Consider the following 17,980-nt stretch of genomic DNA (forward strand, 5'->3'; position numbering starts at 1 on the left):
ATCTCGTCCAAGAGAATGGGTGATGCGAAACTCTCTCAGGTACTTCCTGGATGGAGGTGTTTTAGGAAAGCAGGCCCTGTTCATCTGCCCAAACTGTGTTCAGTGGAAGAACGATTGTTATAGTTTTTATAGTTGTACAGAGCTCGATATCAAGATTTTACCATCTAAGTGAGGAACCATGCAATTTGAAATTAAATTTAAATTCACAAGGCAGTGTTTGGAGAATACATTTAGTCTTACATTATGGGCAATTATGCTGAAGTTATACATTGAAGCCTAAAAAATAAAATATATACAATAGTATAGAATATAAGATGTATAAATAAGGACACGAGACAGCATTGTTTCAGATATTTTTCACTTGTTATTTAACTTTTTTTGTGATGCAGATTACAAAAAGTAAGTATATTTACCAGAGATGGTGGCTTGAATCAGTGTCACGACTCGCGACTGCACTCGGACCTTCGCTTAACTAACTCGCACTTTTAATTAGGTGACTCGCGACTCAACTTGTTGAATTACACTGTGGGGGAAAACACAAGAATCTAACTGACTGTTTGAATAAAACATTTCTATGTAATCTCAAGCGACCCGCCTCTCCAGCGCGCGCTAATGGTGAAGGCTTGAGGACTTGTTTAGCCAATACGAGCATTGCTGATCAATGAATCAGGAACGTACAGATTAGCATTATGTAAATTATTTCACACAGACAGATCTCTAATAGGGTTTATTCACTGTTAGTCATGCTAGTTGGTTGAATTGGGCTCTTGTGACAGGCCACATATGTCAAAACAACTTTTACCAATACCACAATGGAAAGGGCCTGCCAGGACCCAGTCGTGCCTATGGACAGAAGGAGTGTCAAAACTTGTTCTGTGGTGATTGTGGCCAAGCAATGTTGTAAAATCCGCAGATGTCCAGACTGGGATAATTCAAGTGCTGCCCGTATCATGTGTAACCCTGAATTGACATTGGAGTTTTATGGTTTCTAGAGAGCCCTAAATAAGAAGCTGTTGCTACAACATTGATAAATGCTGTGTGGAGAGCATGGTCCCACATTTTTTGGATATGTTTCCCAAGTGTGGAAAATATGTACCAAACTGAATCAGTTAGCTCATGGGATGGGTATTTGACGTGCTTAGTCAAAGAACTTGTCAAAGATGACTTCCCTGTTTTTTGTTGTTGTTCTTGCTGTTGTTGTTGTTGCTGTTTGTTGTTTGGTTTGGTGATATCAACATTTGAGCAAGGCTGTAGGATGGATCTACTTACAAAACTGAAATAATTTATGTCGTAATTTTCCTGGTAATCTGCAATGGCTTCTACTTGTGTACAGTGCCAAGACCACATTTTAAAGTTGCCTGTATATGAAGTGTGCTTTGACTCACTGCACCCACAATGTGTGTGTGTGTGTGTGTGTGTGTGTGTGTGTGTGTGTGTGAGTGTGTGTGAGTGTGTGTGTGTGTGTGTGTGTGTGAGAGTGTGTGTGTGTGTGTGAGTGTGTGTGTGTGTGTGAGTGTGTGTGTGTGTGTGAGTGTGTGTGTGTGTGAGTGTGTGTGTGAGTGTGTGTGTGTGTGTGTGTGTGTGTGTGAGTGTGTGTGTGTGTGTGTGTGTGTGTGTGTGTGTGTGAGTGTGTGTGTGTGTGTGTGTGTGTGTGAGTGTGTGTGTGTGTGTGAGTGTGTGTGTGTGTGTGTGTGTGTGAGTGTGTGTGTGTGTGTGTGTGAGTGTGTGTGTGTGTGTGTGTGTGAGTGTGTGTGTGTGTGTGAGTGTGTGTGTGTGTGAGTGTGTGTGTGTGTGTGAGTGTGTGTGTGTGTGTGTGTGTGAGTGTGTGTGTGTGAGTGTGTGTGTGTGAGTGTGTGTGTGTGTGTGTGAGTGTGTGTGTGTGTGTGAGTGTGTGTGTGTGTGTGTGTGTGTGTGTGTGTGTGTGTGTGAGTGTGTGTGTGTGTGTGTGTGAGTGTGTGTGTGTGTGTGTGTGTGAGTGTGTGTGTGTGTGTGTGTGTGTGTGTGTGTGTGTGAGTGTGTGTGTGTGAGTGTGTGTGTGTGTGTGTGTGTGTGTGTGTGTGTGTGAGTGTGTGTGTGTGTGTGTGTGTGTGTGTGTGTGTGTGTGTGTGAGTGTGTGTGTGTGTGTGAGTGTGTGTGTGTGTGTGTGTGTGTGTGTGTGTGTGTGTGAGTGTGTGTGTGTGTGTGTGTGTGTGTGAGTGTGTGTGTGTGTGTGTGTGTGTGAGTGTGTGTGTGTGTGTGTGTAGTCAGGACCTTTTTAAAAAGAGTTCTCTTTTTGTTGCTGTGGATGAAAGTATAGAGTGGGAAGAGAGTGCGGTGCGGAGGGTGTTTTGGGCTGGCTGTCCTCTGGCCTGGCACCTAGGGAAACACTTCTCTGTGGTTTTCAGTGGTTAAGCATGACACTCTCCCCAAGAACTACTTCTGCCACCAGTCGCCACTACCCAGAGCCTCCGTTCACGGCAAAGACAGGCACTCCTTGGCCCGTCGTTTTTGGCATTTCCAGCTAATCCACCTGAAAAAGTCTGATCGTCTTAAATCTCACTTCATGCTTTGCCTTGTCAGACCAATAAATGTTGCAAACGACATGAATCAGGCCTTTATGTGGAGGTTGAGTCAGGTATGCTGGGATTGTGCTCGAAGCTTCAGCTCGCACTGGTCTGGTCAGAAGGACCCTGGAGAAGAGGAGGGTGGAAGTTTCCCAGTGTTCACAGCACATAATTCACTGCAGCTGTTGGAGGAGCTCTGGTTTTTAAAAAATGCTGGCTCGGACCAGAGACTTTGTTATGACAAGGAAAAGAAAGGGCCATTACACATGAGCTAGCTCAACTGCTCAAGGACGAAAACAAAATGGTTGTTGTTCACCATTAAAACTCTAAAAGTGGTGAGATTAGGATGTCTTGCTCCCTGGAACCGATTTCTAGATAATTGTTTTTGAAGATGTCTTTGTGTGTTTTTCAGATCGTCCATAGAGTTCATTTTTTGTATTAATATTTAAACAGTGGATTATCTATATGTTTCCCAATCGATGAATAAGTTTATTTGTAATCATTAATTTCCTCTGTGCTGTTTATCTTTAAAAAAAAAAAGGTATTATTTTGTTGCTAATTTATATATTTAATTATTTTGTAGCTAATGTGCTGTCTGTTGCTATTCTGACAGGCTTAGCCTGACCCTTTGAGCTCTGTACAGGAGGGCTAGCTATTTTAGGGCACTGAAGTTTAGAATTTACTTCCTTCATGCTTGGCAGTTGTGGTTCCTCAGAAATACACTTTCTGAGGCTGTGTTTGAGCCATCCAGATAGGCAGTAGTCATTCCCCTGAGAAGCAGTCTATCATGTGTTTCTAAATGAGAAGGGCCCCAGCATGGAACCCTGACTCCCACTGTGCAAAGCCAAGAAAGCAGGTGCTGATAATGGTTTCTCAATAAACGGCAGCAGGGAACCTTCACTGGATGGTGTGGACATCTCGGGTCTGTGCCTGTGCAGGAGACAAGTACACATTCCTACAGTCTGACGTGGACTTCAAATGGAGAGCTGTGCTCGTCACTGGATACTTCCTGTTTAGTTTGTAGGCTTTCAGTTCTCATTGCTGATTAATTCAGACCTCTTCTATGTGAGATGCCCTTTTGCCTTAGTTGGGACCTCTGGGTGGTATGCATGGAGCCCCTGAGCCCATAATAATGTGATATCACCAGCGCGGGCATGTTTCTGGCTTATATATTTGAGGAAATACATAGATCTATCTGATGCCACCTTAATTGGTGTTTATCTGTTATAACATACTATAGGCAACGTAATTTGGCCTCTAGCCATTCTGTATTAATGGGTTTCCCAGCACGGTTGTTAGTGTGAGGTTTGTTTATGCAGTTTATTGACTTTGGCTCTGCAACCTATTTTGAAATATGTATTTTACACAGAAAAAAAACTGGTGAATGAGAACCACAAACTTTGCTCAGTGAATATATTCACTGAAATATGCCAGAGACTCTACTCACTTTTTCAGTATGCACACTGTAAAATAGGAAATTGTTTGTGTTGTACAAATCACTTAGCCATTTTATTTGAAATGCCATAAAACAGAACCAGCTGCACTTCTATTTTAGTATACTAATGCCAACTGGAGAACTTAGCTAGAAATGTTTGTAATCTGTGACGTATTTAACTGGCGACTGTTAATGAATTCTGAAAACAACTGTCCGTGCATCGCATTGCTTGGCACACATTACACAATGTTTCCCAGACACTGTGGTGCAGTGTCCGGCAATTTCTAAAGTGACCAAGTCCAGTCCGAATGAACTTGCAGACCAAGTCAAACAGCACACATCTGTGCGTTTGTCTGCTCGTTGCTAGGCAGCAACCGGCAGCCAATCCCTTAGAGGCTACTTAGCTAATAGTGTGATATCAGGAAGCTGATCCATCACTAACACGTGTGCCAGATGCACTGTTTGACCACATGTGGGATGTAGTTGTTATAGGCTATTTTTTCAGTACAGTTCAGTGAATTAATTAGCTGTTTTAGTACTGGTCAGACAGGGCTTTGACCGTACTGTGCTGTGTGACACAGGTAAAGGTACTTCATCTATCACATTATAATTATGACAGAATGTACCCCACAAAAAGGTTTTTCAGTCAAATCAGTTTCCTGAAAGAGATAGTGTCATTCTAATGAAACTTCATTGACATTTGGCAGACACACTTATCCAGAGCATCTTACATTACATGTATCAGTATGACAGTGTGTGTGTTCCCTGGGAATCGCACCCATGATGTTGGCGTTACTACCACTTTACCTGCAGTGACAAAAGAAACCATTCCACCAGTTACTGATCACTCGGGTGATTTCTTGCACTCATTTGCAAGACTAAACGTGGAGTTGACATGCTCCTCTACCTCAGGGCAAGCTGCAATCCCAGTGAACTAGGGAGGGCTTCGTGGCTTTGGTGTCTGTACAGAAGTTGACTCAGCACAGTGGCAGCAAAGAGTAATGTCTTTGTTATAGTTACAACTTCTTTAATCTCATAGCCCAAATTAGTTAATTAAACACTATTGTATTTGCAGTAATTGTTGGCTCTATTCATTATTGTGAGGCAATTATTACCTGGGTTAATGGTTAGTTTTTCACATGCTATGAAAATGAGAATGAAAATGAAAAGAGTAAGACAAATTGTGTTTTCAGTATCAGGGAATATTTGTTACCTGGTTGCCTTTTCAACAACAAATAAGTTCTTCACTTCTGTGGTCTGATGGTTGAGAGGTTTGCTTGTGCGTATTGGCATCTTGTATCTAATTTAATAAATAATATGACATATTAAACAGCATTTACAGCAACAGCAAGTGCAAACAAATGTTACATAGAGCACAGTTTATCTGAAAGAAGGAGTGCATTTTTACTGCCCATCGTGTCACACCCTCTGAACTGGCCTGTGCTCTGCTCAGTTAATAAACCATAAATGAATGTGGTCACCTCGATAAAGCTACTCATACTTGATCAAAATGACTTTATTCCCCAGCTAATTCATTTCCCAGTTCTCAGCAGGACATGTGTTGCATGGGGGAGGATGTTTTCACTAGATGTGGTAATGCAGAACTAAAACAGCTAAGGGGCCGCACAGTAAATAATTATCACAATACTGGCCTTTTTCTATACTGTCAGCAGCATAACATGAACATTAATAACAAACCCGGTGAGCATCCTGACCAATTGCAGCCTTTCTGACTAAGAGTTCTGTGGGCATTTTGATGAATCACACTCCATTCATACGGTCCCGCAAATGTAAATAATTTTGGTCAACCAGTTTTTTTAATATACTGCAAGGCATGCAATATATTGCAGTATGTAGCAATATAATCACAATATAATATTTTTGTCTACGACCGGGGCCGTGCTGGTTATGTGCAAATTTCAGTCAGTCCATTTCCAAAAGCATCCCTGTAATTCTTGGGATATAAATACAAGTCTCGAACGGGCCTGGCTTAGCCCAGGCGGCAACCGTAAAGCCAGACTTGCGGTGGCAGGCTACAGCCCATATCACTGAATGTAGGTCAGGCCATTTTGTCAGTCTGAGAGCTGTGCATCGACACTGGAAAATTATTAGACCTAATCAAGCTTGGGCATGTATTTTATGCGTATGTGGAATCTTGCAAGAGGATTTGAATATGCTGGGTAACCTTCTGCACCAACACCAGGTGTTGACTGCTGCTATTGTATTGTCAACAAGAGCGTCCACGTCACTTCTGGATGTAATTTAAACCTCATGTGCTTGCTTCAGTGTGACCCAGAGCTGGAGGAGGCTCTCCCAAAGTTGAACAGACACCATCAGAATTAGCATGGCTGGCAGTGTCCGTGGATATGGCTTCCCTCAATGCCTGTGGAATTCAGGGCTGGAACAGCTCAGGATGAAAGTTCGTTAATGGCCCTGACGCTGCTGCTCGAGCTGTAGCGGAATGTAAGTGTGTACGTTGCCTGCGGTGAGGACCGGTCACCCGTGGACAGCAGACTGACCCGCCCACTCTACCAGCCTGAATTAATGCCTTTGACTACATTTCCACCATGGGGCCACTTGGGGGAAAAAAATGCACTGATGCGACTTTTTTGTTAAATCGTGTCCGTAAGTGATCCCTGATGTTGCACTCTCTCTAAAATGTCCCATTCTTCTCCACAGCCGCTGCAGAAGGGAGGGTGAACGGAGGCGAGGATTTCTTTCAGAAGGTAAGGGAAAACCACACTGCTTTGGCAGCGCTGGGTAGCGGTTTAAAATAGGTCAAAATCACATTGCATACACAATTATGCGACTACTGAGTGACATGTGGGCATGCTTAACTTTCCCCTGTCGAAATATGAAGCCCGAAAGTAGCAGAATAATCAAGTTTGCTTGATTGTTGAGTGCCTCTTAAAGTCGGCCTGTTGGTGCAGTGGATCTGATTAATGTTGGGTGCATGTCACCAGTGAATTGTGACTTCACAGCTTCTGCTGGAGTGGACCGGTTCAGGCCCCCTGTCATTTTTTTGTCTGTGAGCCAGGACAAGCAAACTTCACCTGTTTCAGTGCATTTTATAGGGGAAATGGTTGTAAGCTTTTAGGCTGAAGGCCTAATTGGCCCAGAGTGGATAAACACAGAAATGAAGTGTGACTGGCTAGACAGCCTGTGGGGGGATGGGGGCGGCGGTGGTGAGGGTTACAAGCCAGGACCTGTGAGAGGCCAAGGCAGGTGGGCCGCAGTCCTGTGGAAGACCTGACCGCGTTATGGGCAGAAAGGAGAAAGAGTTTCAAAATAAATACGCTCTCAGCGAAGGATCCCGCCCATTCCGTTTTGTGTAAACCTCAAAGGTGTGGGAAAATATACAAACTATGCAGAGACAGGCTTCTCAGGACCCGGGTTCCAGGCTGCCCTTGGCCTCAGCTCAGACGCACTCCCATAGCGGCAGGTAGAGAACATACTGGGCTTCAGGAATGGCAGTGCCAGGTCTTCAAATAAACATCAGCTGCAGTGTTGCAGACAGTGCTTCTGCAATTTGTCAGCAGATATTGGATGTAAAAGATTCAATGGAAAGGCAAGAGCACATGTATGTATGTGTGTGTGTGTGTGTGTGTGTGTGTGTGTGTGTGTATATATATATATATATATATATATATATATATATATATATATATATATATATAAAATATCTTATCCCATTCAGCATTTTCTATAACTCATTCAGGAAGGAAACATATATCCCGATTGTTGAGGAATTTGATTGTTCTGTTCTTAATTCTGTTCTCGTAATTTTGAGTAAGATTTTCAACCAGTTTGTCTGACTTCATCGTTTCTGGTGGAGCATGTCATTAAAAAACCATATAAAATTAAAAGTAAAAGTATGAATATTTGATAAGGTGGTCAAAGTCTGATGATAAAACAGGGCTGCTTTTCACAATGACATGCAAGGCCAGAAACAAGACCTTTTATCTAAATATACTGTGTAAAATTGTGAGGCCACACAGACAAAAAAATTACACTCAGATTTACCTCAAAAACCCCTAAAGTCAACACTGAATTCCCCAGTTTAAACAGGATACTATTTGGAGACGCCGTCCAGGCCATTATCTGTGTTTTGACTCTCACCTTGCTAGGCTAACCGTTCCCGCTGCGACCGAAATGGCGCATGGTGCTCATGATGCTGACGCGGCAGTTTGCCCTCGCAGGTCTGCAGAGCAGCGATACCATCCTGTCCATTCCGCGGCCTCGGCCCCAAGGCTACGCCAGCATGCACTGTGAGACGCCACAATGGCGGGATTCAGCTCTTCTCTGTGGACGATCAGGTCGCTGGAGGATGTGGGGTCTCAGGAAACCTCACTGATCGTTTTCCAGCAAGCGCGGAGGAATATGAAGGGTCTATTTTCACTCTCCGAGTGTCTCGTTGGAAAGCGGTTTCGCGGACATTAGCGCGCTACCGTATAGTTTAGTGGCGTTTTAAGATGGCGCAGTGGGTGGCACCGCAGGAGGAGTTCAACGTTAGGGATGCCATCATTTATCGGTTCATTCTTATAGGTCACAGCCTTATTTAACAATAACAAATGTGCAAATCATTTCCTTGTTTGAATACATCTATTAATTGGATATATACATTTTGTAGTTCAGTGGTTAATGCGCAGTTATGGTGACATGCCGTTCCTTCCTGTTTCTGTTGCATTCAGCCCATTCACGAGCCCTGCAAACACTTCACCTCCAGCAGAAACAAATCAACATGTTATAGTGAACCAGAATGCACCTCTCAAGCCACAAGTGTCGCTCTTGTGACCATTCGCGATGGTCACCATTTAGGCTTCATTTCTGAACAGTCACTGAGGGCAGTTAAACTTCTCCCCTCAGCGCCCCCCGGATCAGAGACCAAGAGCTGTTTAGTCACAGGGCTGGATGAGGACCTAGTGTAATGTAATGCAGGTGTGTGTGTGTGTGTGTGTGTGTGTGTGTGTGTGTGTGTGTGTGTGTGTGTTGGAAGAAAATGACTTCATTAGCACTTTTCAGATGCTAAATGTGCAAATGTATGGTTGAGACGAGATAATTGCATTACATTGGGCAAACCCTGGGGCTGCTCTCAGTCAGGTAGTGAGCATTAACACAGGTGTTAAAGCCAGACTGTGCTGCAGCTGGGAGACAGCAGTGCTCATTGCTATCTGTTACAATGACAAGCAGCTGTGTACTCAAAGACTGAAATCATGGCATATATATACTGTAGGTGATGTCTTATGATGGACAGCTCCCAAGTACTAACAAGTAGTTTTTCAGTCTGTAATATTTTAAAAGAAACCCAGCCTCGTGTTTCAGTACCGTGTCCAAGAAAACACTCTCCTTCAATTTGCACAAAGGCCTATATTGTACTGTGTGCCTGTCATAATTTAAGCTTTTTCAGATGAATCTGGACTTCACATGTTTAGGAAACATTAAAATTCCTGATGGTCCTTTCATATTAGTTCCTGAATGATTTACATCCACGATTTCTCACAGTGGTTCCCGAGACTTAAGTTTCTCTCCCGTAATACCCTTGTTCTTCTTAATTCTACCCATGTGCTTAATTCGATGAACATGCCATTATTGAAGAAAAACAAATAAACAACTGCATTCCTTGGCTTTACATGAAAACATAAAGTGTCCAGTTTCAGTTCACCTGGGTGCTAGAGACGAGAGCATACATGCTGAGCGGCTCACACAGCACCTCGAGCCGAGCTGAGTGCTCATGGAAACAGTGATCTACACAGTCTCTAACTCTCTCTGCCACTGTTGTGCTTGCAAGGCAGGGAGGAGGGCGGGGAGGTAAGTTCCTCTCCTGCTAACCGCGGCCCAGCATGATGGCCCCGGCACACAGCTGGAGCTGGAGAAACGCCCTTCGTCCTGAGACAGGATCGCTACAGAACAAGTCATGGTGAAGTCATGTCGAAGGCCTGCGGCACGGACCACTCCGCTCTGCCTCACTCTGTGACTGTCCGTCTGCCTTCTTTCTTCCGAAACAAAGAGACCAGGGATTTTCCCAAGCAGCAGAGCATGTACGTGTGTGGTCGGACTGTTCTTTCTATTCGATTGCGAGAGGGCCATTTCACATGCGGACGCACATTCCCTCGCCTGGCCCGGCTGCAGGCAGCGTCCCTTCGCCATAGCTGAGTTCATCTATGATGATCTAATGGTGCTTCGGTCTTCTGATGGCTCAATCCCACACAGTGGAGCTCCGTTCTGAACAGTGCCCGGTGTTAGACATGAGGCCAGTGCCCAGAGACATGAGGCCAGTGCTCAGAGCTGTCGGCTTTGGTTTACTGCGAGAGCAAGAGTTCCCGCCTGGTCCTTTTAAAACAGGAAATGCGAAGTGGGCTGTGGGTTAACTTGAATTTATGAGTCAAGCTACAACCTACAGCCCAAAAGGGGGATGGAACTATAAATAGACTCAGAATGCACTACTAAGTCAAGAGGACCCTGCATGTTTGGTTCTGTGGGTCTCACAGTTCTGCTCCAGAGGGCTGTGGGGAGAGGAGTCGTTCAGTGATGCAGTGGTGATGGGATCAGCACTAATCACCAGAGTTTTCCATATTACAAAGGCCATGTTTGATGAAGAAGAGAAGCGCATGTTTGGCCCTGATTCAAATAATGTGTTTGCCAGTTGTAGGAATGACAACCCTGAGTAGCTTTGCTCTTCTGGTTGCTCAGATGGAACGGGACAAATTTGTTCCAGCCACACAAAATTTGGGTACTTTTACTCGGGTCTCTAAATTGCTTTTGTGGTGGTTTCCTAATCAACTATGAGCAGCCTTCATAAGCGATGTCATGTGGGCATTTACCAGAGAACATAAAGTTTTGCTCTTTTTTAAAAAAAGAAGGAAGTTCATAGTTTGACTCCCTGATATCATGGTATTTATGGAAGTCTTTTTTTGCATGTGTACAGACATGGAGAAAAACAGTGAGATTATAGAGTTCCTCTGTGGACCAGGCCCGAGGCATTTCCCAGCCCACTAGAATCAAAACGCCTTCTCTGTTTCCGGCTCACACTCAAGCGCAGTCTTGGCCAGCCGACACGTCATCCTCTGTGACACGTGAACAGCCTGTGAGCTGTTCTTGTTTTCCTGCATCTCGTGTTTGAGTTTGTGCGCCCCGTGTGCTCAGATTCGGACCAGAACCCTGGCGAGGTGTTAACCCACCCCGGTAGACCCAGCATGTCCCAGAACCTCAGCTGAATCAATAGCCAGGAACCCTGTTACGTTTCCTGCGTAGCGTGGGTTTCGTAACGACAGCGGAGGTTTGTTTGTGTGCGTGGGGGCCCCGGCCGAGGTGGGCTCTGGAGCCTGGGGCTGTGTGGGAACAGCTGTGGCGTCGCGCTACAGGGGCTTTGGCAGGAAACAGGTGCCACAGCACAACCCTCATGGCAGGCCGTTCTCACACATATCTCAGTGCTAGAATCAGATATCATAATGTGGAAGCGATCACGGAGACATCCAGATCATCCGTTCATCCCGGGCCCAGATGTAGTACTCTGCTCTGCTTCACTCAAGAAAGTGTCTGTTGTTTATTTTGATATATTATAGACCCCACATATGTCATTCATATCACAGACATATCATAGATCATAGTTTGTTTGTTTTTAAAGTGTCTTACATTGCATACATTCAGGCAATTTAAATGTAGCTAAAAAAAAATGAGCTTGTGCTTCATTAGTTTGACCTCCCAACATCTAAATCAGTGTAGATCAGATCTGACCTTTCAGCTTTGGAAAAGGTCAGAATCATTGAGTAGATGAGACATTTAATAAGTACAAAGGCTTGAGGTGTCCAGTAACAGGTTGTAAAACACAGCGGCTGCGTGTTGAGATGTGTGTGTGGTCCATATAATTGCCGCTCATATGAGCACAGCTCTGCCAAAGTCAGCAGTAACATCAGAACGGAGAGGTCAGACGGCACAACGCCGGCCAGAATCATCTGTCATTTGCCACTGAGGGTCCATGATAATGACCCATAAAAGATCAGTTTAATGGAAACAGAGGAATGGCTCACATCTGTCAGAAGCGCACAACACACAGAAGTCTTCTGCTCCGAGTCCCATGAAGAACCCAGACTGAGGTTACATCACTGAGCTCAGGCCGCTCTGCTGCTGTCTGATGAGCTTCCTGGCTATTACAGCAGTGAAAACAGTGTTACATCAGATACTGCGTCCACCGTTTGTGTGGATGGATTGTTGCACAGTTTGGGTGCTGCCGTAGTCGTTTGACGGTGCAGGAACCTGGAGGAGGTCCTGCCATTGGAAATAGGTGTCAAAACACCACACCTTTCGAGTCCACACTGGCCTGGTTAAAGCACGTTCAGTGGCATGACACATCTTTGGGTGGATGTGAAGCCACTGAACTTCACCCAAACCCTCTTACAATTTCTGTTGCCTACATATGAAACAGCCCTGTCTGGTTGCCCTGGGCTTTTTTATTCTGCATTTGTAATGCTGAAAATATGTAATATTTTTTTCTCCCCACCCTCTAATAAATCCCTAGTTTCCAGAAAGGAACTGAGCAGGTTTTTTGTACTGTAAATGTTTCAGCTCAGATTGCTTTAATTGGGGGACGCTTCCCTGTTTCACCCTCACATATGTTACTGGGTGATACTGATCCATTGCATCCACTGCTGGCCCTGTCAGCTTTCACCACTGCAGTGGCATAACAAAAAATGCTATATATTTTTTTAACCAATAGATCTAGGGCAGAATTTATTAGCATGTCAGCTAAGTAAATAACTTAATAGCTACCTGAGTGAAGCAGGGTGATGTAACTCCAGTCAGGAATCGAGGCAACACGCAAGTGCTACAGTCTGAGCATTTAGGGGGTGGAAAGGTGTGGAGCACCCCAATGCAAATATGAATATTTTCGTTTTTTAAGCGAATGAGAAGAGAATTCTTCCTTTTCATTTCAAGGGAAAAATACTTGAGCAGTTTTGGTTCCGGATCTTTTCTTTTTAAATGTCATTTAAAATGGGAGCCAGAAATCTCCAGAAGCAAATGTTCTTTCTCTTGGCTCTTTCGTGGCACTATGGGTTATTATTGGTTTGTTATTAATCGCCTCATAAGTGGCCGTGGTCTTTACTGTCTTTTATTCAAACGGCAGAGGTCAAGTGGTTCAAATGTGGACCATCATTCTAAACACAGCATAGGTTTCTCAGATTACAGGGCAACAACTAATCTGAATTTTAGTTAAAAATATTAGGCTGTGTCTGAAATGCTCCAAACACAGGTCCAGTGCACCACCACAGGTCCAGTGCACAAACATATGTCCAGTGTACAAACACATGTCCAGTGTACAAACATAGGTCCGGTGCACAAACAGGTCCAGGGAACAAATGCAGGTCAAGTGGACAAACACTGATCCAGTGCGCAAACGCAGGTCCAGTGCACAAATAGGTCCAGTGCACATACACAGGTCCAGTAGACATACACAGGTTCAGTGCATAAACACAGATCCAGTGCAGATACACAGGTCCAGTGCACAAACAAGTCTAGTGCACATACACAGGTCCAGTGCACAAACACATGTCCAGTGCACTGCCTAAACTTCTAACACATTTGAAATGTGTCGATGTAAAGAGGGCAGAAGCATGAGGTTTGAAACTAAACTTTTGATTCAAAAGTGTATTTGTTTTTAGTGTGCAGTTACTGAGTGTGTTGGAAGTGTAAGTGTGCTTGGAATATGTTGAAAGCTGTCATAATCTCATCGTGTTATTTCACTTACACGTTCTAAACGTCAGTTTAAACGTCAGTTTAGCCTGCTCAAGCATGACAGCTGGGTGCTGCAAAGTCACGTTGAAGTTTTATGAGGGATTCCACTCTGCTGCTACCCCTGAATCAATGAACCAATGGAGTTAAAAGTGTTTACATGATGGATTTATCAGTATTTGTTTATGGTCTTTTTTGAATAGGTCATGGAGGAGACCAAAACTCAGATCGCATGGCCTTCGAAGCTGAAGATAGGAGCGAAGTCTAAGAAAGGTAAGAACATGTCTGCTTCCCTCATCTTAGGTGTTCCACTGAGTGGGTGAGTTTGAGTTGTGTTGAAATGTCCAAATATCACAATAACTGGAAAACATCAGAATTCAGAGGTTGTGGGAATATTTTGCTAACCGGCATAAGAAAATTTCTTTTGCATTTTTTAAATGTTCATATGTTCAGTAAGGTAAGGTTTGGTTTACGATGTGGCAGAGAAGTTAGAGTAATACAGAGTTTAATGGACACCCCCCATAAGAATAGTAATACAATGTGATTGTGCTTCAGACCTACATATCGGTCATGCATTGCTCAGTCATTTCCACGTCAATTTAAATTCAATTGAAATTCTAATTCAAATGGATATGCAAATGGATAAATGGATATCTCGTTTTACAGCTTTACAGAGACCCCTGGTCCAGCCCCCTTGTGAGCAAGCCAAATCAATAAAATTGTTAGTTTTTTTCTGCAATAAGGTTGAGTTGAGAAATAACTTTAATAGTTAAGAACTTTGATATTTAATAGATCATTGTTGAGTAGTTAAGAAATCCTAAGAAAAAAAGTTAATATGAGGTAAGAAATAACTAATTAAATATACAGTGGCTAAGGAATCTAAGTAGCATAGTCACATTAGGTAGAAGTGTTCAGATTAAACAGTGAGAACCCCTGTGTAGTTTTAGTCTGGATGTGCACAGGAAACATGTAGAAGGGAAGTTGAGTGAGGTGGTGATAGACTGTCTCACTAAAGTCTTCTCTGAAACCCAGACACAGCTTTTCATCTCATCAGGAGGGTCAGTGGTACATGTAGATGATCCCGTCAGGCACAGCTGGAGGGTCAGTGGCACCAATGTGGTCATTCAGGCCTGGAAGGAATGTGTGCTGGAGCTGTCCTTCAGGGCCGAGCTGGAAAGGACGGGCTGCTTGGCAAACAAGAACAACAGATAGTTAGATCTGTTTGGAATGCACAAGACAGATATATAAGATTAATGGAGTACACAAGAGAGTGTGGCAGAGCTATAAGATCTTAGCTAACGAGAGAGGGCTCAGAGGAAACACAGGCATGAGGGGTGTCTGAAACATCAACAACAAACCTGGGTGAATGCATGAGAGCAGCAGCTTGGCAGCACCAACGTCTCAGTTTACCTTCATTCTCTAAGCCCAAACCCAAGATCTGTACCATTTACCTAAGCTTTTGGAAATGAGTTCACCTTGTGACTATACAAGTAACATTTCACCCTAGACTTAAACTGAGACTATTCCAAGCTGAGATTATTCCAGAGATGGGGGAATTTGATTAAAAATGTTCTACCCCCTGTAGCAACAGTCATAGTAGGAGTTACGGTTCATAATAGGGAAAAGTTCACTCAGGTACTAACCGTAAAGTCAGCCAATGTAGTGCTGATAATATCAGACTAATATGGTCACAGGAATGCATCTTATCAAGCTATTTTATAAAACACAGAAGGAAATAAACTAAACTTCAGCAGAATCTCCTTGGCACTACAGTCTAATGGGATCTTTTTGTAGTATTCAATTTCAGGCATCTTTGTGGTGGAAATGTTTTGTAATGGCTATCATGAAGAAAGCACAGAGTATACTTGAGGTTTCAGAATTCAAAACACATTCAGATCCGATGTTATTCAGTTTACAGTAGATGACACTGTGCTACTTTGGGGACTTTATGTTTAGATGAACAGCCTGACTGGTCCTGAGCATTAGCTGCAATTACTGGGACTAAGACGACCTTTATTATTTTGCAACAACTGGCATTGGTTTCAACTGTCTGTGCACTTTCCTACAGTATATTGCGATATGCTGGGGTAAAGCCCTGTTAGTTGTTCTATTATGACTATTAATCAGACAAATCATGTAAGAATAAGTCAGAAAAGTGCAAAATTTCTGCTGCAGTTTCCAATCACATCAGGCATGACACAGCTATTCAAGCACCTGCTATTACACCTATATGTCCACAGAGGCCAGCGGCCTGTTCACAACACTGTTAATCACTCCCAAACACAGCTCACGTTAGTTTCCTAAAATCTGAACCGGCCGTTTAAGTTCGTACACTCAAACAATCAGCACGCGGGAGGTCACGGCAAAGTCAAAGGCCATTCAAATTCCACCGCTTGCTTGCTTGCTTGTTTTGGCTGTCCGCCCTGGGCACTGGCCTCTCTCACCAAAAAATCCTTACATAATCACTTTCCGTTATCTAGTGACAGCATGCAGCAAGCATCTTGGCTAATTAAAGATGGAAAACATATGCGGGTCCACAGACATGTAGACCGCGCCAGGCATGGTGTCGCTCATGGGTGTCCCCTGGGGCGCCCACAGTTTCCTGCAGGGCTTGTTTTGAGCCTTTCTGAAGCCCATTACAGCATTTAGCATTGACCTTTTAGCATATTGCATCTGGAACAAAACACTCCCCAGGCCAATAGCTTTGACGTGGTGTTTATTACTGGTGTGTGCTGCTATCCAAGGTGTAAAGACAAGAGTTTCCAGCAGTGCAATGAAAATGGTTAGTGATTAGTTTGTGTTTCACTTGAAAGCTGGTTAATATATACAAAAATATAGTTTGGTATTGTTTGATATTGTAAGATAGCAAACCCTTACAAAAATGGTTAGTTTTACTTATGCAACAAACAAGGCTGCTGTCTGTGATCTCTGATGACTGATAGCGCTCGAGTTTGTGGCCCCTGGTTACTGGGCCTCTACGGAGAAGAGACAGGCTCCTTAAAGTCTCCACAGTGCTAGCAGTGTTTGAATTAGTCAGTCCCTTAAAACATGCAAACACTATCAGACTATCAGATGTCCTTTTAAAATATGCACATACGAGTTGAAGTGAAACCACTGCCAGCTGCAGTCTTACGTGGATCATTTATGCACATGCTCCTAGGTGACGCTGGGTAATGCTGGGCTTTCTCGTCTTGCATCCTGAATGTTTCTCTCGTTTGAACCTATAAAGCTCCATCCAATACCCAAAAGGCCTTAATGTAAAAAAGACATGACAAAAATAAGCATTTGGAGAAAGTGCTCTCCTTGAACTTCATAAACCTACTGTTAGCATGCTCTTTGTTTATGCTTCCTTAATCCTCTATTGTGCCAGCGTGTAATGTATGTGTATCGACTTGCTTTTGGGACTCAATCTAAGTGTTACACTCAGTGTCTAAAATTAGCTGGACATGGTTGGCTGGACATGTTCAAGCTTTATGAACATCAGCATGTCTTTCAGGGTCCAGAGTAATTTTCTGAGACACTCTTTGAGTTCAGTGATTTACTTACTTTTATTCAAAGAAACTTACAATTATAACTGAACACCACTTGAGTAAATGAGGGTTAAGGGTCTTGCTCAGGGGCCCAACAGTGGCAGAACTTGAACCAGCAGCCTTCTGACTACTAGTCCAGCACCATAACCAGTGAGCTTCCACTGCCCTTCCACTGCTCAAAATGGAACACAACAACATGTTAATCCACATGCCAGGTTTAAGACATGGGGTAAGACAGACTGAAGGTTAGGAGGAAGGTTACTTCTCCCAGATCCATTGGCCAGGTGCAAACCGTATTTAGGTGTTCTGTTTAGGAAACTGTGTAATGAAAACATTTTGGCTTCATGTGGAAGTAAGATTAGAATGAATGAATTCATAGTATCCCTTGGTTACTAGTATCATCAGGAATTATTAAATTCCATAATATGTAATTATGACACAGAAATCTTACATAATTATTTATTAGCTCTCATTAGTCAATCCCTAGGAGCTCCTGGCACCTAGATTTCCTCATTAAACCCTCCCTGGAAATTCCCTACTTCATTTTACAAGTTGGGATCTTCCAAATGCAAATTATGCCAAGTTCATGCAAAACATTACAAGTAAAACAATCACCCAAGCCCAATTGGAGCTGGTTATAGGCTTTGACAATACCCAAAGCTCATCTTCAGCTCAATCATAAGGCCAGAATGGAAGTCAACCTCTCCCTCTCTCTCCCCCCTCTACTAATAATGGGCCAATCCAAT

The 17,980-nt window shown here is 43.5% G+C and overlaps 1 protein-coding gene across 8 annotated transcripts in view; it reads left to right on the plus strand.

The window, feature by feature from the left end:
- The window catches only part of bicc1b (BicC family RNA binding protein 1b), a 54,143-nt gene that overhangs the window by 6,100 nt on the left and 30,063 nt on the right, over positions 1 to 17,980 (plus strand). For all 8 annotated transcript variants that reach the window (XM_027009398.2, XM_027009393.2, XM_027009394.2 and 5 more), the window contains exons 2-3: positions 6,658 to 6,704; positions 13,908 to 13,977. In XM_027009398.2, coding sequence (XP_026865199.2) covers positions 6,658 to 6,704; positions 13,908 to 13,977 — 117 coding nt within the window. The remainder of the gene's footprint in view (positions 1 to 6,657; positions 6,705 to 13,907; positions 13,978 to 17,980) is intronic.

Source organism: Electrophorus electricus, chromosome 14 (assembly GCF_013358815.1).
Source record: "Electrophorus electricus isolate fEleEle1 chromosome 14, fEleEle1.pri, whole genome shotgun sequence".
Taxonomy (NCBI): domain Eukaryota; kingdom Metazoa; phylum Chordata; class Actinopteri; order Gymnotiformes; family Gymnotidae; genus Electrophorus; species Electrophorus electricus.